The 26,543-nt window shown below is 49.6% G+C and overlaps 1 protein-coding gene across 1 annotated transcript; it reads left to right on the top strand.

The window, feature by feature from the left end:
- Positions 1-442: 442 nt before the first annotated feature.
- On the top strand, positions 443-26,080 carry SLC50A1 (solute carrier family 50 member 1). The gene is made up of 6 exons (XM_060260673.1): positions 443-595; positions 3,347-3,424; positions 9,815-9,938; positions 22,303-22,464; positions 24,232-24,351; positions 25,318-26,080. The coding sequence occupies exons 1-6, from the start codon at positions 522-524 to the stop codon at positions 25,417-25,419; spliced, it is 660 nt and encodes a 219-aa protein (XP_060116656.1). The 5' UTR covers positions 443-521; the 3' UTR covers positions 25,420-26,080.
- The last annotated feature ends 463 nt before the right edge of the window (positions 26,081-26,543 follow it).

Raw genomic sequence — 26,543 nt, 5'->3', positions numbered from 1 at the left:
TGGCTGACCACTGTGTGAGATAGGATGCTGGACTAGATGGACCCTCTCTGGTCTGATCCAGCAGGGCACTTCTGGTGTTCTTATGAGGGGAAGGGCTCGAACTCTCTGCCCTGTTGTTGGCCCTCCAGAGGAACTGGTTGAGGCCCCTGTGTGAGGCAGGATGCTGGACTAGATGGACCCTCACTGGGCTGATCCAGCAGGGCTCTTCTTCTGTTCTTCTTACACAGATTCCTTAGACTAGGCAGCTGTAATGCAAACTGAATAGATCAAAACATTGAACCCTCCTCCTCCTCCCAAGAATCCACGCCCCGCCTGCCCTTTGCAGTCCGGCCCCCTTTCTTCCCCCTTCTGCCCGCCTCGCACACCCGGCCTCGTTGGCCCAAGAAGGCGGAGCAGGGGCGGGCGGGGCTTGGCGCGTCAAGGGCGGCTGGGCGGTGCGAGAGGCGGTGCCCGGGGCTTGGCGGCGGATCCGGCTGCCCGGGGCCGCCTGGGCCGGATTCAGGGTCTCTCTGGCCGCAGCCATGGGGCCGGCGGCGCTGCAGCTGCTCTCGGTGGCCTGCTTGGCTTTCACCCTCGGCATGTTCGGGACGGGCCTGTGAGCACATCCGGGAAGGGGGTGGCTGCCTGGGGGGCAGAAAGATGGCTTCTCGGGCATGGGAGGCCGTGCCACGGGGCAGAGGGCTGGCCCCATAGGGGGCACCCTGCGGAAGCACGTCGCGCGGCGCTATAGGGCGCAGCTGTTTGCTTTGCAAAGGCGCAGATCTATTGGGGGCAGATCTAGGGGGTGCACCGTGCAAAAGTCTTTCGTTCTGGGAGCAGAACCCAGTGCTGGGGTTGGGGGGGCTGTCTGGGGCACAGGACGGGTGGTGGGTAGGGTTGCCAGCAGTGTTCCCTCTAAGCTGCAGTGTCTTGTGAGCCAAAATTCTACTTGGTGAGCCACTGGCATTAAATTTTGAGCTGCTGCATAAATTATTGTGCTCTGGGGTCATCCTTCCTGAGCTAAGGCAAAAATGTGTGAGCTGGCTCACGCTATCTCAGCTTAGAGGGGACACTGGTGGGTAGGGTTGCCAGCAATGTTCCCTCTAACTTGCAAAGTCTTGCGAACCAAAATTCTGCTTTGTGAGCCACTGGCATTAAAAGTTGTGGGCTACTGGCTTTAGAGCTGTGAGCGACTGCATAACTTTGTTTTGTGTTCTGGGGCCATCCTTCCTGAGCCAAGACCAAAATGTGTGAACTGGAGGCTAAAAATCTGTGAGCTAGCTCACGCTAACTCAGCTTAGAGGGGACACTGGTTGCCAGGTCTGGGTTAGAAAACACCTGGGGACTTTGGGGGTGGATCCGGGAGAAGGTGGGGATTTGGGGAGGGGAGGGGGCCTCAGCATGGGACAACACCGTAGAGTTCACTTTTCAAAGTAATCTTTTTCTCCGGGGGAGGGGGGGAGCTGATCTCTGCAAGCTGGAGATCAGTCGTCAAAGTGACAGATCTCCAGGCCCTGCCAGGAGGCTGGCAACCCTAGTTTTGGGGCACAGAGTCGCAGGTTCCTGGTGGCAAGCATGCCACTGGGAGGCGGGACCCGGATGTGAGCATTTAAAAAATAAACAAGACTGGGTGAAGGAGCATGAAGCTGTAGGTTAAGGGTAATGCTCCTAGGAGCACGGAACTCTGAGGCAGATCCAGGATGTGGGCATGGAGAACTGGGCACCAGAGAGCCATTGAGTTCGGAGGGGGAGAGTAATTATAGGGCGTGGAACTGGGGGGAAGCATTAGGGGGGTTAATAGAATCCTAGAGTTAGAAGGTACCTCCAGGGTCATCTAGTCCAACCCGATGCAAAATGCAGGAAACTCAGAAATGCCTCCCCCCACACTCACAACGACCCCTGTCCATTCCCAGGAGATGGCAAGAAACCCAGGATCCCTCAGCCCAACTGGCCTGGAGAGAAATTGCTGCCTGACTCCAAAGTGGTGAACAGCATAGATGTGAGCTATGGGGTAGAGCTGAGAGGAGGATAGTAGAAGCATGGTTAGAGTGTTGGGCTGGGGCAGGAGTGGCCAGACTGTGGTTCGGGAGCCACATGTGGCTCTTTCACATCTATTGTGTGGCTCTCAAAGCCCCCACCGCCCCATTGGCCAGCTTGGAAAAGACATTCTCTCTTTAAATAGTTATAACAAATGTCTGATTTTAATTATATATTGTGAAATGCTAATTTAAAGTGTAATTTTATATTTTTATGTTAGTTTTATATATGTTGTAAGCCGCCCTGAGCCACTCGGTGGGAAGGGCGGGATATAAATCCCAGATAAATAAACAAACAAACAAACAAATAAATAAATAAATAAATAATTAATTTCTCTAAGCCCGGCCAGCCGGCAACTTGGAGAATGTATTTAAAGTTAAAGTTGCTTTCTTTCCATCTCTCTCCATCTACCTTCCTTCTCTCAAACACCTGACGTTCACGTTCTGCAGCTCTCAAACATCTAACATTTATTCTGTGTGGCTGTTATATTAAGCAAGTTTGGTCACCCCAGGGCTAGGGTCTGGTCCAGGGGACCCAGGTTCGAGTCCCTCACTGACTTTAGGCCAGTCGCTCACCATAGCCTACCCAACAGGATTGTTGTGAGGAGAGACTATAGGAAGGAGGAGTGATGTTGTAAGTCGCAGTGGGGAAGAAAGCAGAGTAGAAGTAAATACATAAAAATGCACAGACTAAACACTGGAACAGGGGTGGCCAAACGTGCTTAATGTAATAGCCACATAGAACAAACATCAGATGTCTGAGAGCCACAAGACATGAACATCAGTTGTTGGAGGGAGGGAGGGAAGAAGGAAAATAGATTGGAGGAGGGAGAAGAGGTGGAAAGAAAGCAACTTTAACTTTAAATGCATTCTCCAAACTGCTGGCTTGACTTGGAGAAGTGATTTAAAGAGAGAAATGCCTTTTCCAAGTCCACTGACGGGGCAGTGGGGGCTTCAAAAGTCACACAATATATGTGAAAGCCACACGTGGCTCCCAAGCCACAGTTTGGCCACCTCTGCACTGGAGCAAAGAAAAGCCCAGCAGGAACTCATTTGCATATTAGGTCACCCCCGATGGTGCCATTGTTCAGCACAGGGCTTTTGCTATAGCAGGAACTCATTTGCATATTAGGCCACACACCCCGACACCAAGCCAGCCGGAACTGCGTTCCTGTGCCTTCCCGCTCAAAAAACCCCCCACTGGGAGCAAGGAATCAGTTGCAAAGAACTTGGGTTTGCAGTTTGAAGCAGGGGTGCGGGGTGTGTGGGATGGAAGGACCGTCCAGATGACCTCAGGGTGACTCCTCTGCCCATCTCTCCCCCCACTCCAGGTCTGACCTGCGACAAATGTTTGCAACCCAAAGCGTGGAGAATATCCAGTTCTTGCCTTTCCTCACCACAGATGTCAAGTAGGGTCTCTCTTTTATTTTGGGGCAGTTCCGCTGGTGGTGGTGGGGATTGTGTTGGAGGGATTGTGCATCATTGTACCTCTGAGAGCTCAGAGCCGTGGCATCTACCTTTGCACCGGGAGTCTGGGAAGGTCCCACAACATCGGGGCTTGGAGGAGGGAAATCTGACAGGGTCCCACAGAAGCACGTCTTTGTGGCTTCCACAAAACAGAGCTGACATTTTGCACCGAGGTGAATTCAGTTCTACAACCTGCAAAAATGGCTTGTGGCCAATGTTCCCTCTAAACTGTGGAGTCTTGTGAGCAAAAATTCTACTTTGTGAGCTACTGGCATTAAAGTTGTGAGAGACTGCATAAATTTGTTTGCTTTGGGGCCATTTTTCCTGAGCTGAGACAAAAATGTGTGAGCTGGAGGCTAAAAAACTGTGAGCTAGCTCACACTGACTCAGCTTAGAGAGAACACTGCTTGTGGCCTAAGCTGGAGTGTGTCTACTCAGAAGTAAACCCCAGCAAGGTGAGGGCTAACTCCTGCTTAAATAGGCACAGGTTTGTAGCCTCAAAGGAACTGACGGATTTTCTCTGATATTCCTAATTTATTGTGGTTTTGCAAAGAGACACCCACGTGAAGCAGCGTTATACTGCAGGGGGCCAATGGTAGCTCTCCAGATGTTTTTGCCTACAACTCCCATCAGCCCCAGCCATTGGCCATGCTGGCTGGGGCTGATGGGAGTTGTAGGCAAAAAACATCTGGAGAGCTACCGTTGGCCACCCCTGTTATACTGAATTAGACCCTTGGTCCTTCAAAGTCAGTATTGTCTTCTCCAGGGGTTCTGAAAGAACTCCAAAGTTGAACTTGTGGATCTTTTGACAAAAATATGTAATCTTTCATTGAAATCTGTCTCCGTTCCTGAGGACTGGAAGGTAGCAAATGTCACCTCCTTCTTTAAAAAGGGTTCCAGAGAAGATCCAGGAAACTACAGACCAGTCAGTCTGACTTCAATACCGGGAAAGTTGGTAGAAACCATTATCAAGGACAGAATGGGTAGGCAAATTGATGAACACGAGTTATTGAGGAAGACTCAGCATGGGTTCTGTAAGGGAAGATCTTGCCTCACTAACCTGTTACATTTCTTTGAGGGGGTGAACAAACATGTGGACAAAGGAGACCCGATAGATATTGTTTACCTTGACTTCCAAAAAGCTTTTGATAAAGTTTCTCATCAAAGGCTCCTTAGTAAGCTCGAGAGTCATGGAGTAAAAGGACAGGTCCTCTTGTAGATCAAAAACTGGCTAATAAATAGGAAGCAGAGAGATTATAAACTGAGTATAAATGGGCAGTCTTCGCAGTGGACGACGGTAAGCAGAGGAGTGCCGCAGGATTCAGTACTGGGTCCCATGCTCTTTAACTTGTTCATAAATGATTTGGAGTTGAGAGTAAGCAGTGAAGTGGCCAAGTTTGCAGATGACACTAAATTGTTCAGGGTGGTGAGAAACAGAGAGGATTGTGAGGAATTCCAAAGGGATCTGGGTGAATGGGCGTCAGTGTGGCAGATGAGGTTCAATGTGGCCAAGTGCAAAGTAATGCACATTGGGGCCAAGAATCCCAGCTACAAATACAAGTTGATGGGGTGTGAACTGTCAGGGACTGACCAAGAGAGAGATCTTGGGGTCGTGGTAGATAACTCACTGAAAATGTCAAGACAGTGTGCGATTGCGATAAAAAAGGCCAACGCCATGCTGGGAATTATTAAGAAGGGAATTGAAAAATCAGCCAGTATCATAATGCAACTGTATAAATCGATGGTGCGGTCTCATTTGGAGTACTGTGTGCAATTCTGGTCACCGCACCTCAAAAAGGATATTATAGCATTGGAAAAAGTCCAGAAAAGGGCAACTAGAATGATTAAAGGTTTGGAACACTTTCCCTATGAAGAAAGGTTAAAATTCTTGGGGCTCTTTAGCTTGGAGAAACGTCGACTGCGGGGTTTACAAGATTATGCATGGGATGGAGAGGGTAGAGAAAGAAGTACTTTTCTCCCTTTCTCACAATAGGAGAACTCGTGGGCATTCAATGAAATTGCTGAGCAGTTGGGTTAGAATGGATAAAAGGAGATACTTCTTCACCCAAAGGGTGATTAACATGTGGAATTCACTGCCACAGGAGGTGGTGGTGGCTACAAGCATAGCCAGCTTCAAGAGGGGGTTAGATAAAAAACAATGTATATATATATATATATATATATATATATATATATATATATATATATATATATGTGTGTGTGTGTGTGTGTGTGTGTGTGTGTGTGTGTGTGTGTGTGTGTGTGTGTATATATGTGTGTGTGTATATATGCCAACTGAGCCGCAGCCCCTCCCCAGGGTCTCAGGTGGAAGCCTTTCACATCACCCACTGCGTGGCACGTTCTGCTAGAGATGCTACAACAACAACAACAACAAAATTTTATTTGTATCCAGCCCTCCCCGCCGGAGCAGGCTCAAGGCGGCTAGCAACATCATTCAAGTTTCAATTATACAAAGATAAATAAAATTACATTTAAATATTATAAACAATTCAATTAAAATTCTGGTTAAGTTTAAAAATTAGATTAAATTAAATTAATAAAAGTGCTAATGCTACGTTTATTCTATGGTTTTTTATGATGGCGGTTTTCGTTAGCAGTTTCCTTTTTCATCAGCGAAGGCTAGTCGGAAGAGGAAGGTCTTGCAGGCCCTGCGGAAATGTTCTAGGTCCCGCAGGGCCCGCATTTCCTCTGGAAGTTGGTTCCATAGGTTCGGGGCTATAGAGGAGAAGGCCCGGTTACGGGTGCTTTGCAGCTTCACCTCTCTCGGTCCGGGAGTAGTCAACAAGTTTTTCCCGGCTGACCTCAGTGCTCTCTGGGGTTCATATGGGAAGAGACGGTCCCTAAGGTAGACAGGTCCTCGACCACATAGGGCTTTAAAGGTAATGACCAGCACTTTGTAACGGACCCGGTATATAACTGGCAGCCAGTGCAGTTCGCGCAGTCCAGGCTGTATGTGCTCCCATTTGGGAAGCCCCAACAGCAGTCTGGCTGCTGCATTCTGCACCAGCTGCAGCTTCCGGGTTCGGTACAGAGGTAGCCCCATGTAGAGGGCATTGCAGTAATCCAGTCTCGAGGTGACCGTTGCATGAAGCACCGTTGCCGCCCTGAGACACTTCGGTGCGAAGGGCGGGGTATAAATCCCAATATAAATAAATAAATAAATAAATAAATAAATCTTGGCGCTCTAGGAAGAGAGCCAACTGCTTTGCCCGCCTTAGATGGAAAAAGGCTGACTTGGCAGTGGCTGCAATCTGGGCCTCCATTGATAATGAAGGCTCCAGTAAAACTCCCAGGCTCCTAACCCGGTGCGCCGCTTTCAGCGCCCCGTCGAAGACCGGGAGAGGTATTTCCCCTTCCCGAGCGCCCCGACCCAGACAAAGGACTTCTGTCTTTGCTGGATTCAATTTCAGCCCGCTCCTCCTCAACCAAGTTGCCATATCCTGCAAGGCCCGGTCTAAATTCTCTGGGACGCAGTCAGGCCAGCCGTCCATCAGCAGATAGAGTTGGGTGTCATCTGCATATTGATGGCACCCAAGTCCATGTCTCCTGGCAATCTGGGCAAGGGGGCGCATATAGATATTAAATAGCATTGGTGAGAGAACTGCCCCCTGAGGCACTCCACAATCCAGTGTGCGCCTCTGGGACTGCTCGCCCCCAATTGCCACCCTTTGTCCCCGATCCTCGAGGAAGGAGGAGAGCCATTGTAGGACAGACCCCCTCACCCCTACATCGGCGAGGCGGTGGGCCAGTAGCCGATGGTCGACTGTGTCGAACGCGGCCGACAGGTCCAGCAACATCAGCACCGCCACACCGCCCCGATCCAGGTGCCGTTGCAGATCGTCCACCAGGGCGACCAGTACTGTCTCCGTCCCATAACCCGGGCGAAAGCCGGACTGGCAAGGGTCTAGGATGGAAGCGTCATCCAGAAAGCTCTGCAACTGTGACGCCACTGCCCTCTGTATTATTTTACCTAAAAATGGTAAAATTAGAGACCGGTCGGTAGTTTGCCAATTTGGCCGGGTCTGCTGTACTTTTTTTCAAGAGGGGGCTGAGGATTGAACCTGGGACCTTCTGTATGCAAAGTGGGGGCTCTTCCACTGAGCTGTACCCCCCATTCACAAAACGGTGCTATGTAGTACCTTGCCCCCCTGTCCTACTCAATATTCAGATTTTCTTTACCTCCTGAGAGTTCCATAAGCATCACCCTTACGTTGCGAGCATAACCTCTTATCCATGAGGACTAGAAATTTGCCATCTGTTTGGCTTCTGAGATTCCTGCAGCGTCGCCCGTTGAAGCAACTAGATTAGAGTCCAGGAGTGCTAACGAGATTTTGGGGAGCAGAAAAGACCAAGAGTCCAGCAGCACCTTAAAGACTAACAAAATTGGTGGCTTTCATGCATCACTGCTTACTTCTTCAGGTTCCTTACTGCCATTAATTTTGTTAGTCTTGAACAGGGGTAGCCAAACTGCGGCTTAGCCAGAAGTGGCTCTTTCACACGTATTGTGTGGCTCTCGAAGCCCGCATTGGCCAGCTAGGAATAGGCATTTCTCTCTTTAAATCACTTCTGGAAGTCAAGCTACCTGGGCAGCTTGTGGAATGAATTTAAAGTTGCTTTCTTTCCACCTCTCTCCCATCTATTTGCCTCCCTCACTTGCAGCTCTCAAACATCCGATATTCGTGTCTTGCGGCTCGCAGACATCTGACATATTGACCGATTTCCCTCTAGCCTTATGCCGCTCTCCCTCTCCTCTTCTCTGTGGGGCTTCTGTCAGATTGCACACTATCTGCCCCTGGGCTGCAAATAGCTTCGCCTTTTTTGCGCGGCAAACAGAAACGGGTTTTTAGAGGATCTTGTTTGCTGCGTGAAAGAGGCGGAGCACGTTGCAGCCCCGGAGCGGATAGTGTGAAATCCAATGGAAGCCCCGCAGAGAAGACAGTGAGAGCTAGTGGGAAATCGGCCAATATGTCAGGTGTCTGAGAGCCGCAAGACATGAATATCAGATGTTTGAGAGCTGCGAGGAAGGGAGGGAGGCGGATAGATGGGGCAAATAGATTTGTCCCTTCATCAGACAGCATAATCCTTCAGATAGTAGGGATTTTATAGTATTCTCTTTATAATGGCACGTTGCGGATTGCTCCTCTGCTGGATTTTTTGTCCGTTTTAATATGTTTTAAAATTGTTTTTATATTTTTGTGTTTGTTGCTATCTAGTACTGGTAGGCCAAAAAGCAGGATGCAGTTGTTTTAAAAATGAGGACTGGAAACTTGAATTTAAAATGACCAAACTGTTTCGACGGGCCTTTGAGATCTAACCGGGAGAGAGCTGCCACCCTACATCATTATAGAGTACCATATGATCACCGCTTATATTATATTGCAGTGATACAGCACCATGAAATGAAAGGTTTTTAAAATAGTTTTAAACTGTGGCTATTTTTTAATTGGTTTTAATCTGTTAAAATGCATGTCGTTAGCCGCCCTGAGTCCGCTTGCGGAGAGGGTGGGATAGAAATTTAAAGTAATAAATCAATAGTAAAAACCATGAAACCTGAATTTTGCACCTGATGATGCTGCTGTTTGCATTTCTGTGAAATTGCAGCATGAAGAATGCTACAGTGGCTAATGGGATTGTTTTTTTTTTGGTATTAAATCATCTCCAGGGGGTACAGTTTATTGGCTACACAAGAGGCAGGGGTCCCCAACCTTTTTGAACTTGCGGCCACCTTTGGAATTCTGACACGGCACGGTGGGCGCAGCTGCTAAATGGCCGCCACAGTAAGTGGAGCCAGCCATAAAACGGCTGCCGCAGCTTCCCTTCAGTCACACAGGAAAGATCCCTGAGCTTTGATTGCAAAGGCTGTCAGTACAACTTTTTAAAAAATCTGCAGTCAATCATATCTCAGGTGGCCAATCAGAAGCTTAGCTGAGCAAAAGCCCTACTTGGCCCTGCCCATTTTCTAAATACGTTTGCCAGGTGCCAGGAAAGGTGAGTGGGTGCCCCAGTGACCATGGGCACCACATTGGGGATCCCAGGGCTTCTTTTTGTTGCAGGAACTCCTTTGCATATTAGGCCACACCCCTATGATATAGCCATTCCTCTTGAAGCTTACAGTAGAAGAGCCCTGTAAACTCCAGGAGGATTGGCTACATCAGGGGGGAGTGGCCTAATATGCAAAGGAGTTCCTGCCACACACACACAAAAAAGCCCAGGCCGGGTTCCCCGGTTTACAGTGTCTGTTTGGCTGCTGTGTTGAAGCTGTGGCTCTAACTGCCCCCATTGAGATCTATCCATTTCTCTTTCCCCATCAGCAACCTAAGCTGGTTGAGCTATGGCTTCCTGAAGGGCGACTGGACGCTGATCATCGTCAATGCCATTGGTGCAGCACTTCAGACGCTGTACATCCTCGTCTACTTCTATTTCAGCACGGAGAAGGTAGGTGGGAAGCATGTCCAAACCCATGTCGTTCTTAGATATGCACCCATGCGTTGTAGCCAACAGAAGAGGCATTAGAGGGCCAGTTTGGTGTAGTGGTTAAGTGCGGACTCTTATCTGGGAGAACCGGGTTCGATCCCCCACTCCTCCACTTGCACCTGCTGGAATGGCCTTGGGTCAGCCATAGCTCTGGCAGAGGTTGTCCTTGAAAGGGCAGCTGCTGTGAGAGCCTTCTCCAGCCCCACCCACCTCACAGGGTGTCTGTTGTGGGGGAGGAAGGGAAAGGAGATTGTGAGCCGCTCTGAGACTCTTTGGAGTGGAGGGCGGGATATAAATCCAATATCTTCATCTACCTCACAGGGGGTCTGTTGTGGGGGAGGAAGGGAAAGGAGATTGTGAGCCGCTCTGAGACTCTTCAGAGTGGAGGGCGGGATATAAATCCAATATCTTCATTTACCTCACAGGGTGTCTGTTGTGGGGGAGGAAGGGAAAGGGGATTGTGAGCCTCTCTGAGACTCTTCAGAGTGGAGGGCGGGATATAAATCCAATATCTTCATCTATCTCACAGGGTGTCTGTTGTGGGGGAGGAAGGGAAAGGGGATTGTGAGCCTCTCTGAGACTCTTTGGAGTGGAGGGCGGGATATAAATCCAATATCTTCATCTATCTCACAGGGTGTCTGTTGTGTGTGTGTGTGGGTGGGAAGGTAAAGGAGATTGTGAGGCGCTCTGAGACTCTTCGGAGTGGAGGGCGGGATATAAATCCAATATCTTCATCTACCTCACAGGATGTCTGTTGGGGGGGAGGAAGGGAAAGGAGATTGTGAGCCGCTCTGAGACTCTTTGGAGTGGAGGGCGGGATATAAATCCAATATCATCTTCTTCTATGTGAGAGTAAGGGGGATGCCTCCTGTAAGATAATATTGGAAGAGGCATTCTCTCCTGTGTGCAAGAGAATGCAGAATACTTCCTGTAAGATAAAACAATTGCAACCAGGAATATCCATGTTTGTTTTCAAAAACCAACATTCGGTTGTGGACTGTCTGGTAGATTAGATAGATAGATTAGATTAGATAATTTTATTTATATCCCGCCCTCCCCGCCGGGGCAGGCTCAGGGCGGCTAACAGTAACAGTAACATTCCATTGTATAAAAACAAGGTTACATTCAACATTAAAATTCTAATAGATTTAAAATTAATTACAGTTATAAAAGTGCTAATGCTATTGCTATTTGTTCTTTATTATGATGGCGGTATCATTAGTACTTAATTTTCTACATCATCGAAAGCCAGTCGGAAGAGGAAAGTCTTGCAGGCCCTGCGGAATTGTTCAAGATCCCGCAGGGCCCGCATTTCCTCTGGAAGTTGGTTCCATAAGCTCGGGGCCACAGAGGAGAAGGCCCGATTGCGGGTGCATTGCAACTTCACCTCTCTTGGTCCGGGGATAGTCAGCAAGTTTTTTCCAGCTGACCTCAGTAGATTTCTGCTGTAATAATTGTTGTTGCGTTTCCAGACACGTGACTTTTTGTAGATCCCATTGTTCTTCACTCAGTTCTTCTAGGCCTCTGAAAGATGGCTGCCTTTGTCCCTTTCTAGAACACCAGAACTCTTCTCCCATTAAGGGGTGTGGCATCCCCCATCCCCCGTTTCCCACCACCACTATGAGCGGTAGTGGAAGAAAAACTAAGCACACAAGGCTGCTCTTTCTCCTTACCAGAAATTCATGTAGGAAATGGCAAAGGATGGGTCTAGGAACTGCCAGAAATATCTATGGTTTTATTATAATTAAGTTTCCAGTTATTCCTAGAGCTACCATCTGTCACTTCCTGTATATACTTCTGTGTTATTTTTTTTAATTCTCCCACAGTAATGCCCCCCTCAACCCTCCCACCACCTGGCAACCCCGTCTTCTCTCCCTGTTTTGTTCGTTCTCTCTCTCTCTCATGTCTGTCTGTCTGTCTCTCTCTACTGCCTCTCCCCCCAATTGTATTTCTAAACAACAGTTTACAAATACAGTTCAATAAATGCAAACATTATATACGTGGAGATTAAAATTTAAAAACAGTAAACCATCAGTAAAGCCAATTTGCTGTAATATTTACTGTGCACAGATCTTATATGGGAGAACTCGGTTTGATTCCCCTCTCCTCTTACATGCAGCTGCTAGAGTGACCTTTGGTCAGTCATCTCTCTCTCAGAGCTGTTTTTGCTCCATGAGAAGTTATTGGAGAGCTCTCTCAACCCCACCTACCTCACAGGTGTCTGTTGTGGGAAGGGAAAGGGAAAGGAGATTTTTAAGTCACTCTGAGACTCCTTTGGGTAGTGAAGGGTGGGGTATAAATCCTCCTCTCCTTCTTCTTCTAGCTCTAAATTTTATTGTGCTCTTTCTTTCTTAGCCCCACCCTGCCCCAGAAATACTTGCTTCTGGGCGCCATTGTTCAAACCACCTGTGAGAATTTTGCTCTAAGATGTGACAAACTTTCTAATATCCCCCCCCCCCAAAAAAAGAAGAGAAAATAACCAAAACATATAAAGCGGACGGATGGAAATCTTCGTCATGCCACTGTGGCCACATAGGAGAAAGTAATGTAAAAAGTATGATGGGCGTAAGAATTTATTAAGACAACTGTAATTGAAAGAAGCCTTTTAGAATTTAGTACACCTTCCGGTGAGGTCACGGTTGTGCTAATGAGTTGCACTAATGAGCTCCAGCACCTCTTTTTCTATGAAATGACCACTGTCTCTAGCCTATTAGCCGACATAGATGGACAGCAGGGCTTTCTTTATAGCAGGAGCGCCTTTGCATATTAAGCCACACCCCCCCCTGATGTAGCCAATCCTCCAAGAGCTTACAGGGCTCTTTTTTACAAGGCCTACTGTAAGCTCCAGGAGGATTGGCTACATCTAGGCCTCAGATTCAGTGGCAGCTCACAGGAGCACGGCTCCTGAACCTTTCTGAGAGGTTCCACCTCCTCCTGAGAGTTCCACCTCCTTGTCCTTCGAATAGCATCGCAGCTGCATAGCAATCCCTGGATGAGCTCCACCACCTATTTTTCTACAAAACGACATCTGGCTACATCAGAGGGTGTGGCCTGAAATGCAAAGGAATTCCTGCTGCAAAAAAAAGCCCTGCGGGGTGGTATGCAAGGGAGTGCATATAGATCTTGAGTAACCTTGGAGAGAGGATCGCCCCTTGAGGGACCCCACGCTTGAGGGGGGTGTCCGGGTGATACCTTCTCTCTTGGTGCCGCCCTCTGTCCCCGACCCGTGTAGAAATGAGGTGAGCCCTTTCAAGGCCAGCCCAGGAGCTCCTATGTGCAGGGAGCTGTTTCCCAGTTGACCCTTCTCTCATTTTGCATTTGGAAGGAGTACGGCTCCAGTTAGAGCGTACCGTGTGCAGTCTGAGTCCTGGGGGCGCGGTCGGGGCCGCGTTTCAGAGGCTGTTGACTGAGGGTTGGTCATTTGAATCAACACCAGCCTTGTCTGTGGGCTTCATGGATGATAAATTCCAGCATGTTTCAGTCACGCCTCCCCTTGTTTGGTACCAATGGGTTATGCATAGGTCACTGCTTTTGTGGAGAGACCCTGGACTCGGCAATTCCTGCAGGTAGAAAGTCGCAATAAACGTTGCTGTGGTTGCATTGGTTGATCTTTGACGTTTTCATCCCGAGGGATTTTTTTGTAGGAAAAGCCCAGCAGGAACTCATTTGTATATTAGGCCATAACCTCTGACATCACCAATGTTTCTCATGGGGCTTTTTTTTTGTAGAAAAAGCCTGGTAGGAGCTCATTTGCATATTTGGCCACACCCTCTGACATCACAGTGTTTCTCATGGGGCTTTTTTTGTAGAAAAAGCCCAGTAGGAGCTCATTTGCATATTAGGGCCATTAGGATTGCCAATCCCCAGTTGGGAGCAGGGGATCCACTGCTTTGGAGGCCCTCCCCCCGCTTCAGGGTCATCAGAAATCGGGGGGAGGGGAGGAAAACATCTGCTGGGAACTCGATTGTTTCCTACGGAAACTTATTCCCATAGGAAATAATGGAGAATTGATTCGCGGGTATCTGGGGCTCTGGGGGAGGGGGCTGTTTTTTGAGATAGAGGCACGTTTTCCATACACCATCCAGTGCCTCTCCCCAAAATACCCGCCAAGTTCAAAAAAATTGGACCAGGGAATCCAATTCTATGAGCCACAGGAGAAGGTGCCCCTATCCTTCGTTATTTCCTATGGAAGGAAGGCGTTTTAAAAGGTGTGCTGTCCCTTGAAATGTGATGGCCCTTTGGAGTTCATTTATGCTTGTCACACCCTTGTTCCTGGCTCCACCCCCAATGTCTCCTGGATCCATCCCCCAAATCCCCAGGTATTTCTTGAATTGGACTTGGTGACCCTATTGGCCACACACCCCGACACCAAGCCAGCCAGAACTGCTTTTCCTGTGCATTCCTGCTCAAAAAAAAAGCCCTGTTTCATCCCACAGGATGGCGTTGGGATCATAGAATCAGAGTTGGAAGGGACCTCCAGGGCCATCTAGTCCAAACCCCCTGCACAGTGCAGGAAATTCACAAATACCTGCCCCCCCCCACTCAGTGACCCCTGCTCCCACACTCAGTAGATGCAGGGGAGGGAAACCATCCAGGATCTCTGGCCAAACCGGCCTGGAGACAAATTGCTGCCTGGCCCCCAAAGTGGCAACCAGCATTTCTGTGGGCGTGAAAGAAAGGGCCACGAGAACTAAGCCCTGATGCAGCCCTTCCCGCCCTCCCTCTTATCATCCTGCCTAAATTCACAGGATCCTCATTGCTGTCAGATGGCCATCTAGCCTCTGTTTGAAAACCTCCAAAGGAGAGCCCACCACCTCCTGAGGAAGCCTGTTCCACCGAGGAACCACTCAGGAAGTTCTTCCTAATGTTGAGTTGAAAACTCTTTAATTTCAACCCGTTGGTTCTTGTCCGACCTTCTGGGCCAACGGAAAAGAACTTCAGACAATCCTCTCGGACAGCGTCAGGGGTGTCAAACTCATTTATTATCAAGGCTGAATCGGACATAAATGAGATCTTGTCGGGCTGGGCCATGTCATAAAAGGTAATGTCAGGTAGCAGAGATCTAACCTTTATAAAGGACATAGACAAACACAACTAAAGAATTGTTCAGAAACTTAAAATATGCTTAAATGATTAGCACTCTTGCAATATTTCGTTTGTCAGTTTTTGATAACTGACTCCTTTTGCTCTGACTTATTGCATCAAAATCTGGAGACAGTGTCTGTGCTGTAGCAATCTTGAGTATGCCGTTCAGGTGTGCATGTAAGTTGCAAACCTACTTTTGATTACAGAAATCTCATGGTCAATGTTTTGAGCCTAAGACCCAGGGGGAAACGTGAAATGACTGGGCATTGCAAGCGTTTGTACATAAGTTGCTTCATGCGCTGGTCAGCAATGGAGAAAAGAGAGGCTCTGCTCTGTAGCTCCCGTACGATTGAGCAAGCCTGGCAAAGCAAGCTGTGATGCAGAAGGAAGCAAGAGAGAGAAGGAAGCAGACAACAGTGAGTCGCTTGCGGGCCTGATAGGAGCCCTTTGGGGGCCTGATCTGGCTCTTGGGCCGCATGTTTGACACCGCTGCTTCAGATGACAGCCCTTCGAGTGCTTGAAGATGGTGACCCTCTCAGTCATCTCCTCTTAGCTGGGAATAAAAAAAAGGGGAGGACTAAGATATTTCCCCTCCCCCCCCGGGTCAATATCTCCAGAAGTTCTCCACTCTCTTTTTCAGGCCCGGTTTACTTTATCAGTTTGCCAGTGAGAATTTCCAGACTTTCCGCACTGAGTTTCATAAGACTGGGGTAGAGGTCAGAGGGTCAGACTGGGATCTGGGAAGCCCCGGTTCGAATCCCCGTTCTGCCCCAGAAGCTTGCTGGATGACCTGGGGCCAGCTCTCAGCCTGGCCTACCTCACAGGGTAGTTGTGAGGATAAAATGGCGGAGAGGAGGATGCCGCAAGCCCCTCAGGATCCCCGTTGCGGAGGAAAGCGAGGGTGTCAACGAAGTCAGAATAAATCCCAGAAGTTAACGACTATTCCCTTTGGCTGCGCAGGGCAAACCAGTTTGGCTTAAGGGAGGTCCCCGAAAACGGATTCTTCCTTTGCACCTGTCGGATCTGCAGGGAAGCTTGTGAGAACACGTGCCCCACACCTGTACGGAGCACACCTGTATTGGGAGGCAGAACCGAGACCTGCAGAGACACATGTTTTCCCTGCGTGTGCATGCAGAAGGAATGAGTCCCAACAGGTGCTGGGATGGCCGAAAGCGGTCGAGGCTGCCTCCACCCTCCAGGCAGGGCCCTGTCTCTCTCTCTCCTTCTCCCTTCCAGTTATTTATTTTTTTATTGGCATACGAAACTTGGAAAGAGGTATGGTACGAAAGCAAGAGTTCATGGCATACCCCCTCCGGCCATGTGTGCAACTATCTGATTGACAGATAACAAACTGTTTATCCGGTGCGTTTTGACTTTGCCCTTCTCCCAAGGAGTTCAGCACGACATCCCTTCTGGTTTGATCCTCACAACAGCCGTGCGGGGTAGGCGAGGGTGACGGGCCCAAGGTCGCTCAGCCAGTTTCGTTGCAGAGGAAGATCTGAACCTGCGTCTCCTCGTTCTGCTAAGAAAAGACAGGCTTGTATGGCAGCCAGCCAAAGGCTCAGCTATAAGAACAGGAGAGAAGCCATGTTGGATCAGGCCAGTGGACCATCCTGCCCAACACCCCTGTCATACAGTGGCCAAAAAACCCAGGTGCCATCAGGAGGTCCGCCAGTAGGGGCCAGGATACTAGAAGCCCTCCCACTGTTGCCCCCGTAAACACCCAAGAATACAGAGAGAGAGCCAGTTTGGTGTAGTGGTTAAGTGTGCGGACTCTTATCTGGGAGAACCGGGTTTGATTCCCACTCCTCCACTTGCACCTGCTGGAATGGCCTTGGCCAGAGCTATACTGGACAAATACTTAGGTCAGCCATAGCTCTGGCAGAGGTTGTCCTTGAAAGGACAGCTGCTGTGAGAGCTCTCTCAGCCCCACCCACCTCACAGGGTGTCTGTTGTGGGGGAGGAAGGGAAAGGAGACTGTGAGCCACTCTGAGACTCTTTGGAGTGGAGGGCGGGATATAAATCCAATATCTTCTTCTTCAGAGCATCACTGCCCCAGACAGAGAGTTCCATCTATACTTTGCAGCCAAGGCTTTTTTTGTAGCAGGAACTCTTTGCAGATTAGGCCGCATTAGGCCTTGCACTAAGAGCTCTGTAAGCTCCTGGAGGATTGGCTACATCAGGAGGGTGTGGCCTAATATGCAAAGGAGCTCCTGCTACAAAAAAAGCCCTGCTCGTGGCTAATACCCACTGACGGATCTCTGCTCCGTACGTTTATCAGTTTCCCGTCGCTTGGAATAGGTCAGCACGTTGCAACAAATCAACTGGTTTGTTATTGAGCTTTGTTGTCGTCGTTAGACATTCAGCTCTTTGGAAAAGCACAAAACCGTCCCGAGGATTGTGGGAAGGGGGAGAGATGCTGCGGCGGCATCCCAGGGGGTGCCTGGCGATCGGTGGGGCGCCCCCCTGCCGGATCAGTCGTGCAGGAATGTCGCTTTCTGAGCTTGTGCCGGAAGGTCCATTGAGACTGACTGTGGCGGTATCACTTCCGGAGCAATAGTCCCGCTGTACCCAGAATGTTAGCTCTACTTCAAACAAGACGATTTCTATTTTAAGGGCTGTCATTTAGAGGAGGGCAGGGAGCTGTTCCTGTTGGTAGCGGAGGAGAGGACTCGCAAGAATGCATCTAAATTAAGGGTGGGGAAGGGGCTGGCTGGATATGAGGAAAACCTTTTTTTATAGGAAGAGTTGTTCAACAGCAGAATTAGCTCCTGGGGGAGGTGGTGAGCTCCCCCGCACTGGCAGTCTTGAAGCAGTGGCTGGACAAATACTTGTCAGGGATGCTCTAGGCCAGAGGTGTCAAACATGCGGCCCGGGGGCCAAATCAGGCCCTTGGAGGGCTCCTATCAGGCCCCTGAACAACTGGTTGTCATCTGCTTCCTTCTCTCCTCTGCCTTCCGATGCTCGCCCGGTGCCCATAGTAGCCTCCCGATGCCCGCCCACCTCATTCTACATACCGTCCAGTATTGCACGGTATCCAGCGCGGCCGCGGCGGGTCATCAGCGTGGCTGCGGCGAGCATCAGCAGCGAGACAGGGGTGCCAGCCTTTTCGGCGTGACTGGCCTGTTCTGCTCGGCGGGAAACAGCAGCGCTCCGGCCCGCCCCTTGTCTACGCAGAGCTCACACGTGCGCACTTGCGCACTAGTGCCGGTCACAGGGAGATGCAGGGGCGGGCCGGAGGTGCTGCGGTCGCGCTGCAGCTGTACAATGGTGTGTGGAAGAGGGGGTAGTCTTATACGGCGAGTATATAACAAACTCTATATTTTGAGTGGAAATGTTGGGGAGTCGTCTTATACACCCAGTCGTCTTATACGCCGGCAAATACGGTAGGTCCAAACACGGCCCGGTCCGACATGCTTGGCCCAACAAGGTCTCATTTATGTCAGATCCGGCCCTCATAACCAATGAGTTTGACACCCCTGCTCTAGGCTGATCCTGCATTGAGCAGGGGGTTGGACTAGATGGCCTCTATGGCCCCTTCCAACTCTGTGATTCTATTACTACCTTGAACATTCATATTCCATCTCCATCCTACCTTCTTCCCCCTGTTGGTGTCCCAAAGTGGTTGATATTGTTCACCCTTCCTCCGTTTTATGCCGATTTGGTGTAGTGGTTAAGTGCGTGGACTCTTATCTGAGAGAACCGGGTTTGATTCCCCACTCCTCCACTTGCACCTGCTGGAATGGCCTTGGGTCAGCCATTGCTCTCGCAGAGCTGTCCTTGAAAGGGAAGCTGCTGTAAGAGCTCTCTCAGTCCTACCCATCTCACAGGGTGTCTGCTGCGGGGGAGGAAGGGAAAGGAGATTGTGAGCCGCTCTGAGACTCTTGAGATTCAGAGTGAAGTATGGGGTATTAATCCAGTATCCTCCTCCCCCTCCTCCTCCTTCACAACCCTATGAGGTAGGACAGACTGAGAGCTGGCCCAGGATCATCAGCAAGCATCTGTAGCAGGCGCATAGCTACGAGAGGGCCTGTGGGGGCACAGCCCCCTGACTGCTAGGCAGGGCCCCCTGACTTGGGGTTCCTAACCAGCCTCCAGTGCCTCTGCCGTCATCATACACCATTGCTTCTGCTTGCTTAGGGAACATGATCATACACAGTTGCTTTTGCTTGCTTAGGGGCCGGAAGAATTCTCTGACCCCTCAGCAAGCAGGACCAAAGGGGCACTTTCGGAGCCCAGGACTGAAAGTTAAGCTCCGTGTTGCTTCTGCTTGCTTAGGGGCTGGAAGAAATCTCTGACCCCTCAGCAAGCAGAAACAACGGAGCACTTTCAGCCCCTAGGACTGAAAGTTAAGCTCCATGTTGCCTCTGCTTGCTTAGGGGCTGGAAGAAATCTCTGACCCCTCAGCAAGCAGAAACAAGGAGGCACTTTCGGAGCCCAGGACTGAAAGTTAAGCTCCCTGTTGCTTCTGCTTGCTTAGGGGCTGGAAGAAATCTCTGACCCCTCAGCAAGCAGAAACAATGGAGCACTTTCAGCCCCTAGGACTGAAAGTTAAGCTCCCTGTTGGGCTGACGTTGGGCTAGAGGGCGCCTGCAAGAAGAGGCCGTTCTGGCCCTCAAGTGGGGTGGTGGGGGTAGGGGACGGATAGCTCCATTGCAGACAGGGCAGGGTAGGGTAGGCTGGCGCAGACAAGTGGCGGTCCCCGCTGCAGTCCGGGGCTGGGGATCAGTGGAGAGGTGATGTTCGCCTGCAGGGGTTTTCTGGCCTGGTCTCGCTGGCCACCCGAGCGAGGGTGGGAGCTGCGCTTGGGCAGCCTCGCCTCGCCCTCCGACAGGAAGAAATCCGAATTGGAGGTCTTGTAGCCCCAAAAGGCAGTTGCGACTTGGTGGCACCTTCCACCACCACCCCTTGTCCTGCCAGGCTTGCCTAGCTGGGTCATGCTACAGATAAGGGCAGGAGACCGTACGGCACGTATCTAGAAGAAGAAAAAGATATTGGATTTATATCCCGCCCTCCGCTCCGAAGAGTCTCATAGCGGCTCACAATCTCCTTTACCTTCCTCCCCCACAACAGACACCCTGTGAGGTAGATGAAGATATTGGATTTATATCCTGCCCTCCAAAGAGTCTCAGAGCGGCTCACAATCTCCTTTACCTTCCTCCCCCACAACAGACACCCTGTGAGGTAGATGAAGATATTGGATTTATATCCCGCCCTCCACTCCGAAGAGTCTCAGAGCGGCTCACAATCTCCTTTACCTTCCTCCCCCACAACAGACACCCTGTGAGGTGGGTGGGGCTAAGAGAGCTCTTACAGCAGCTGCCCTTTCAAGGACAACCTCTGCCAGGGCTCTGGCTGACCCAAGGCCATTCCAGCAGGTGCAAGTGGAGGAGTGGGGAATCAAACCCGGTTCTCCCAGATAAGAGTCCACACACTTAACCACTACACCAAACTGGCTCTCCAAACTAAACCTCTGAGTGGCTCCCCACCAGAGCTGCTGGAAGAGGGGTGGAAAGGGATCACCTTGAGGCAGCTGTGGGGAGGGGGGAGGCTGTATGGCAGCAAGCTGGCAACTTTCCTCCTCAGCAGTGGTAGGAGAGAAGGCCATGGAGGTTGGGGCCACTATGTGCCCCCTGAAAAAAATCAGGGACCCCCAATTCTTCAAATCCTGCCTACGGGGCTGATCTGTAGCAGAGTGGGGATTCGAACTATAACTTCCCACATCTCAGTCCGACTCTCTCGCCTTTAAACTCGGTGTTTTCAAACTCATCATGGCTGCAAGGAGAAGTCTGGGAATCCTGGCTGACAAACTGAAGAGGAGAACTGGGGATGGAGAAAGAGAGTGGAGAACTTCGGGAAATATCAGCTGGAGGATCTTAATCCTATCAAAAACCTGGAAGGCAAGTTAGAAAGCAAAAGCAGCGTCAAAAGCAAAGATTAAATATGAACTTAAGGTAAAGGTAGTCTCCCCTGTGCAAGCACCAGAACTAATAATACATTAAAATTCACGCATTTATTACACATACCTTTAAAAGCATATCAGGGTCCAACACAAGCTTCATAATATAGTTAAAAGCAGAACTTTTTGTGTCGCAGGAACTCCTTTACATATTAGGCCACATCCCCTGATGTAGCCAATCCTCCTGGAGCTTAGAGTAGGCCCTGTACTAAGAGCCCTGTAAGTTCCTGGAAGATTGACTGCATCAGGGGTGTGTGGCCTAATATTCAAAGGAGTTCCTGCTCCAAAAAAAGCACTGGGTAAGTAACATTCTAAACTGTCTAAATAAGTGTCTAAATACTGCAGCATAATGGTCATCTCCTTTCCAGAAGATCTTGAATACAGCCAGATATTACCCATGCCCTAAGCCCATTAGAGTTTGAAGAGCATTCTATCCAGTATGCAGAGAAAGGATCTAAGATCATGGCCTAAAAGAGCTTTTGCCATTCTTCCTTTTTATATTTAGTATTCAGCCTGATGAAGCGTTCCAGGGAATTCATTTAGCACACGTTGGCCACGATCGCACGCATTAAATAATGCACTTTCAATCCATTTTCAATGCACTTTCCAACTGGATTTTACTGTGTGAGCTTGCATAATCCATTTGGAAAGTGCATCAAAAGTGGACTGAAAGTGCATTATTTAGTGTGTGTGATCGCAGCCTACGTTGTATTATTTTTGATGGTCTTAGTGAAGGGTATTACACAACTTTAAAAAAAAAATTCCCCAGGGGGGAAATAGGAAGGAACTTTGAAAAAGTTGCAGATTTAACTTTCCATATAACTCTGAATTGGATGGTCTTTTATAGCCAGGCTCTAGCAACCTCTGGGATCAAATCTGCCATACAAAAAGTGGCCGTCCGGTAGAGCATGCCTTCAAATATCGAGCCAAGTATTTTAATCCTAGCCTGACACCCTATGAAACCCAGTCTTCTGAAACTCAGTGTGACTGTAGGGAGAGCCTGGATCCAGCCACTGCACCACATTGGACGCTGATGACCAGGCATGGAATTGTAGTAGGAGCTCCTTTGCATATTAGGCCACACCCCTATGATGTAGCCAATCCTCCAAGAGCTTAAAAGCTCTTTCTTGTAAGCTCTTGGAGAATTGGCTACATCAGGGGTGTGTGGCCTAATCTGCAAAGGAGCTCCTGCTAGAATTCCACCCCTGCTGATGGCTGTGTCTCGAGATCACCGTTGCCTCCAGATTCACGCCTCCCTGTTTTCTGCTCCCCTCCGCTTAGCGCGCTGTATTGCTGAAGACCATGGGCTTGCTGGCGGTGCTTCTCGTCGGCTACTGCTACTTCAACCTGCTCATCCCAGACATCTCGACCCGCCTCGCCCGTCTGGGACTCTTCTGCAGCCTCTTTACCATCTCCATGTACCTCTCGCCGTTGACTGACCTGGCAAGTGGTGGCTTCACTCGGCGGGTTTTTCAAAAGTGGGCAATAATTGATGGCCAGGCCGGTAGCTGGACTGCTCCCCCCAAGGAGCCCTGAATGTGTTCGCTGGGGATCTCTGTTGAGTGTATGGTAGGGCTCAAGGGAAAAATGGAGGGGGGAAGAAAACTCAACCTAAGTAAATGAATCAAGTACCTGAAAGATTCGTTACATGCACAGTAAATGGCCAGTGATTAAAAACTGTCATTAGAATCAATGCTCCCTCTAAGCTGTGGAGTCTTGTGAGCAGAAATTCTACTTTATGAGCTACTGGTTTTAAAACTCTGGATTAATGCATAGTTTGCTCGGTGGAGTCTTGTGAGCAGAAATTCTGCTTTGTGAGCTACAGGCATTAAAGCTGTGAGCTACTGCATAAATTCGTTTGTTCTGGGGCCATTTTTCCTGAGCTGAGGCAAAAACGTGTGAGCCGGAGGCTATGAGATTGTGAGCTAGCTCACACTAACTCAGCTTAGAGGGAACACTGATCTCTGATGAAGAAGAAGATGATATTGGGTTTATATCCCGCCCTCCACTCTGAAGAGTCTCAGAGCGGCTCACAATCTCCTTTACCTTCCTCCCCCAAAACAGACACCCTGTAAGGTAGATGAAGATATTGGATTTATATCCCGCCCTCCACTCCGAAGAGTCTCAGAGCGGCTCACAATCTCCTTTCCCTTCCTCCCCCGCAACAGACACCCTGTGAGGTAGATGAAGATATTGGATTTATATCCCACCCTCCACTCCAAAGAGTCTCAGAGAGGCTCACAATCTCCTTTACCTTCCTCTCCCACAACGGACACCCTGTGAGGTAGATGAAGATATTGGATTTATATCCCGCCCTCCACTCCGAAGAGTCTCAGAGCGGCTCACAATCTCCTTTACCTTCCTCCCCCACAACAGACACCCTGTGAGGTAGATGAAGATATTGGATTTATATCTCGCCCTCCACTCCCAAGAGTCTCAGAGGGGCTCACAATCTCCTTTCCCTTCCTCCCCCACAACAGACCCCCTGTGAGGTAGATGAAGATATTGGATTTATATCCCGCCCTCCACTCCGAAGAGTCTCAGAGCGGCTCACAATCTCCTTTACCTTCCTCCCCCACAACAGTCACCCTGTGAGGTAGGTGGGGCTGGAGAGGGCTCTCACAGCAGCTGCCTTTTCAAGGACAACCTCTGCCAGAGCTATGGCTGACCCAAGGCCATTCTAGCAGATGCAAGTGGAGGAGTGGGGAATCAAACCCGGTTCTCCCAGAACATAAGTCCGCGCACTTAACCACTACACCAAACTGGCTCTCAGATGTTCTCTGATGTTCTTGGACCTCTTTTTGGCCAAATTTGGCCTCCAGGCCTCTTCTTCGGAGACCCAGTTTGGTGTAGTGGTTAAGTGTGCAGGCTCTTATCCGGAAGAACCGAGTTTGATTCCCCACTCCTCCGCTTGCAGCTGCTGGAATGGCCTCGGGTCAGCCATAGCTCTTGTAGGAGTTGTACTTGAAAGGGCAGCTGCTGTGAAAGCTCTCTCACCCCCACCCATCTCACAAGGTATCTGTTGGGGGGTGGGAATGTAAAAAGAGATTGTGACCACTCTTGAGATTCAGAGTATAGAGCAGGATATAAATTCAATATCTTCTTCTTGTGTTCTCCCACTCCGCCCACCTGGTATCCTCGAAGGGATGGTCATCTCCATTCAGATTTTGTGGGAGTTAAATTAACTTTTCTTTTGTCCCGATTTCTCAGGCCAAGATCATCCAGACGCGGTCGACGCAATGCATCTCCTTCCCTCTCACCGTCACGACATTCCTTGCCTCGACCAGCTGGGTGCTGTATGGACTTCTGCTTCAAGACCTCTACATAGCCGTAAGTCCCCTTCTTGCTTGGTGTGAGGGTATGTATCACATCAAGTATCAAGTTTATTCGCACCAGAAGCCAGCAAAAACAATACAGATAAAACCCAATGCCGGTTACAGGAACCCCTATAAATTATGCTGAGAGAAGAGGTAAAATTGCTACAATCAATTATAAAACATACATACAGTTTATAATGGGATTAAATAGGGGCGGAATTCTAGCAGGAGCTCCTTTGCATATCAGGCCACCCCCCCCCTAATGTAGCCAATCCTCCAAGGCTCTTTTTTTGTAAGCTCTTGGAGGATTGGCTACATCAGGGGGTGTGGCCTGATAGGCAAAGGAGGTCCTGCTAGAATTCCGCCCCTGGGATTAAACATTTTAAAAGCTACCAACTAAGAGAGAAAGAATGAAAATGCCTAGCTATTACTTTTCTGAGCTACGAGTGACTTTCTAGTTCTGACGGCAAGCCAGCCAAATTTAGCGAATTTGAGTATAACCATAGGGTTCCTATCATTTCAGAAGATCCTTCAGTTGTTGCATTTTTTGATTAAGAGCAGTAGGACAAGATTTCATGGTGAATACTGTACACCTTGCAATCATATAGGACATTCACTAAAGATTCTATCCCTTCATTACAGCAGGGCATATATACAATCTTCAAAAGGTATTTTGTTATATCTGCCCTCCAAGACTGCAGAGGGGAGGGCGTCCCACCTCATGAGGGTGTGAGGGTACGCATTGGGGGGTGGGGGTGGATTTTATTTTGCAATTCGTGAGGAACGGTGCCCACTTTCCATTCGCGACCTCTGACGAACCCTGGGCCCATTGATTTTAATTAATTAAAGAGAAGCCGATAAAGCACCCCCGGCGGAGAGAGCCGGATGAAAGGGCGCCTGATGTTGTGCTCATCAATTCACTTTCGCGCCGTCCCCTGTATGCCCTTCACCCCACACCCCTGTCCTTTCCCTCCACCAGATCCCCAACTTACCGGGCATTGTCACCAGCATCATTCGCTTCTGGCTTTTCTGGCACTTCCCTCCGGACCCCGAAAGGACCTATAAGCAGCTGCAAGCCTGAAAAGCAGACCTGAGGACCCACAAGTGCCGTCAGCCCCGGCTGAGGAACGGGAAGAAGGCCCACGTCCTACGGATGGTCTCCGGAGAGCCAGGAGTTGCTCGTTTGGCCGCCTAGGCCCAAAAGAGCCCCATGGCCGTCAGCGCCTTTTCAGTAACTCCACCTCCATCCGAGGGGCAGTTCTAAAAACCCAAGGCCCTGAATTATATCCTGGAAGAGATCTGCCCGGATCCAATGCAGTTGGGGATTGGGGGATGGCATCAAAACACCAGGTGACTGAGGAAAATGGCTTCCCTTTCCGTCCGCCTCAGGAAGACAGTGGCCTAGAAAATGCCGTCTCTTGCCCCTCCTCTCCACGGCCTGAGTTTCTACCACCAAAGCGGTGCATTCGATTGTGGCATTATTTGTCCCACACCCCTGCTTTCGGACTATTTTCTCTCTCTTCTCTTTGTCCCTTGCTGCCCCGCTTTCTTCCTCAGTTCACAGGCTGAGGGCCTGGGTTTCTCCCAGTTCAAATGAAGGACTTCTTGTTGACATTCCACTGGGTGGTTGGGGCTTGTCCTCCCCCAGTGTGTCTCCTGTTGCAATTGATTGTTCTGTTTCTATGTTGTTTTTCTTTTCTGACCAAGTGCCTTGGAGTAAATCGAACTGGTTTCATTTCCAAGAGGTTTATTGACTGTTTTTTATGTATATATTATCAGTTCTGGACCTTGCAAGCATTTTTGGTGGGCAAATCTGCTGCTTCGGAGACCCGAAAGAAAGTATGAGGCACATTGCGAGACCAGATCAGAGTGTTTCAGCCAGACCTGTTTCAGACTAAGTGGCATAAGAACATCAGATGAGCCCTCCTGGATCAGACCAGTGATCCATTTAATCCAGCCTCCTGCTTCACACAGTGGCCTCAACCAGTTCCTCTAAAGGGCCAATAACAGGGCACAGAGGCTGAGGCCTTCCCCTGGTAAGAACCTAGGAAGATCCCTGCTGGATTAGACCAGTGAGGATCCATCCAGTCAAGCATCCTGTCTCACACAGTGGGCTCAACCAGTTCCTATGGAGGGCCAGCAACAGGGCAGAGAGGCCGAGGCCTTCCCCTCATAAGGACATCAGAAGAGCCCTGCTGGATCAGA

The sequence above is a fragment of the Heteronotia binoei genome, chromosome 1 (genome assembly GCF_032191835.1).
Source record: "Heteronotia binoei isolate CCM8104 ecotype False Entrance Well chromosome 1, APGP_CSIRO_Hbin_v1, whole genome shotgun sequence".
NCBI lineage: Eukaryota > Metazoa > Chordata > Lepidosauria > Squamata > Gekkonidae > Heteronotia > Heteronotia binoei.
The sequence above is the reverse complement of the archived record's forward strand: the minus strand, read 5'-3'. Positions and strand labels throughout refer to the sequence as shown.

What these genes read in the sequence shown, in the direction of transcription:
- SLC50A1 (XM_060260673.1), top strand. Translation starts at nt 522, where the DNA reads ATGGGGCCGGCGGCGCTGCAGCTGCTCTCGGTGGCCTGCTTGGCTTTC. An exon ending in TTCCTCACCACAGATGTCAA is followed by an intron (nt 3,425 to 9,814) that starts GTAGGGTCTCTC and finishes TTTCCCCATCAG; the next exon opens with CAACCTAAGCTGGTTGAGCT. An exon ending in TCTATTTCAGCACGGAGAAG is followed by an intron (nt 9,939 to 22,302) that starts GTAGGTGGGAAG and finishes CCCTCCGCTTAG; the next exon opens with CGCGCTGTATTGCTGAAGAC.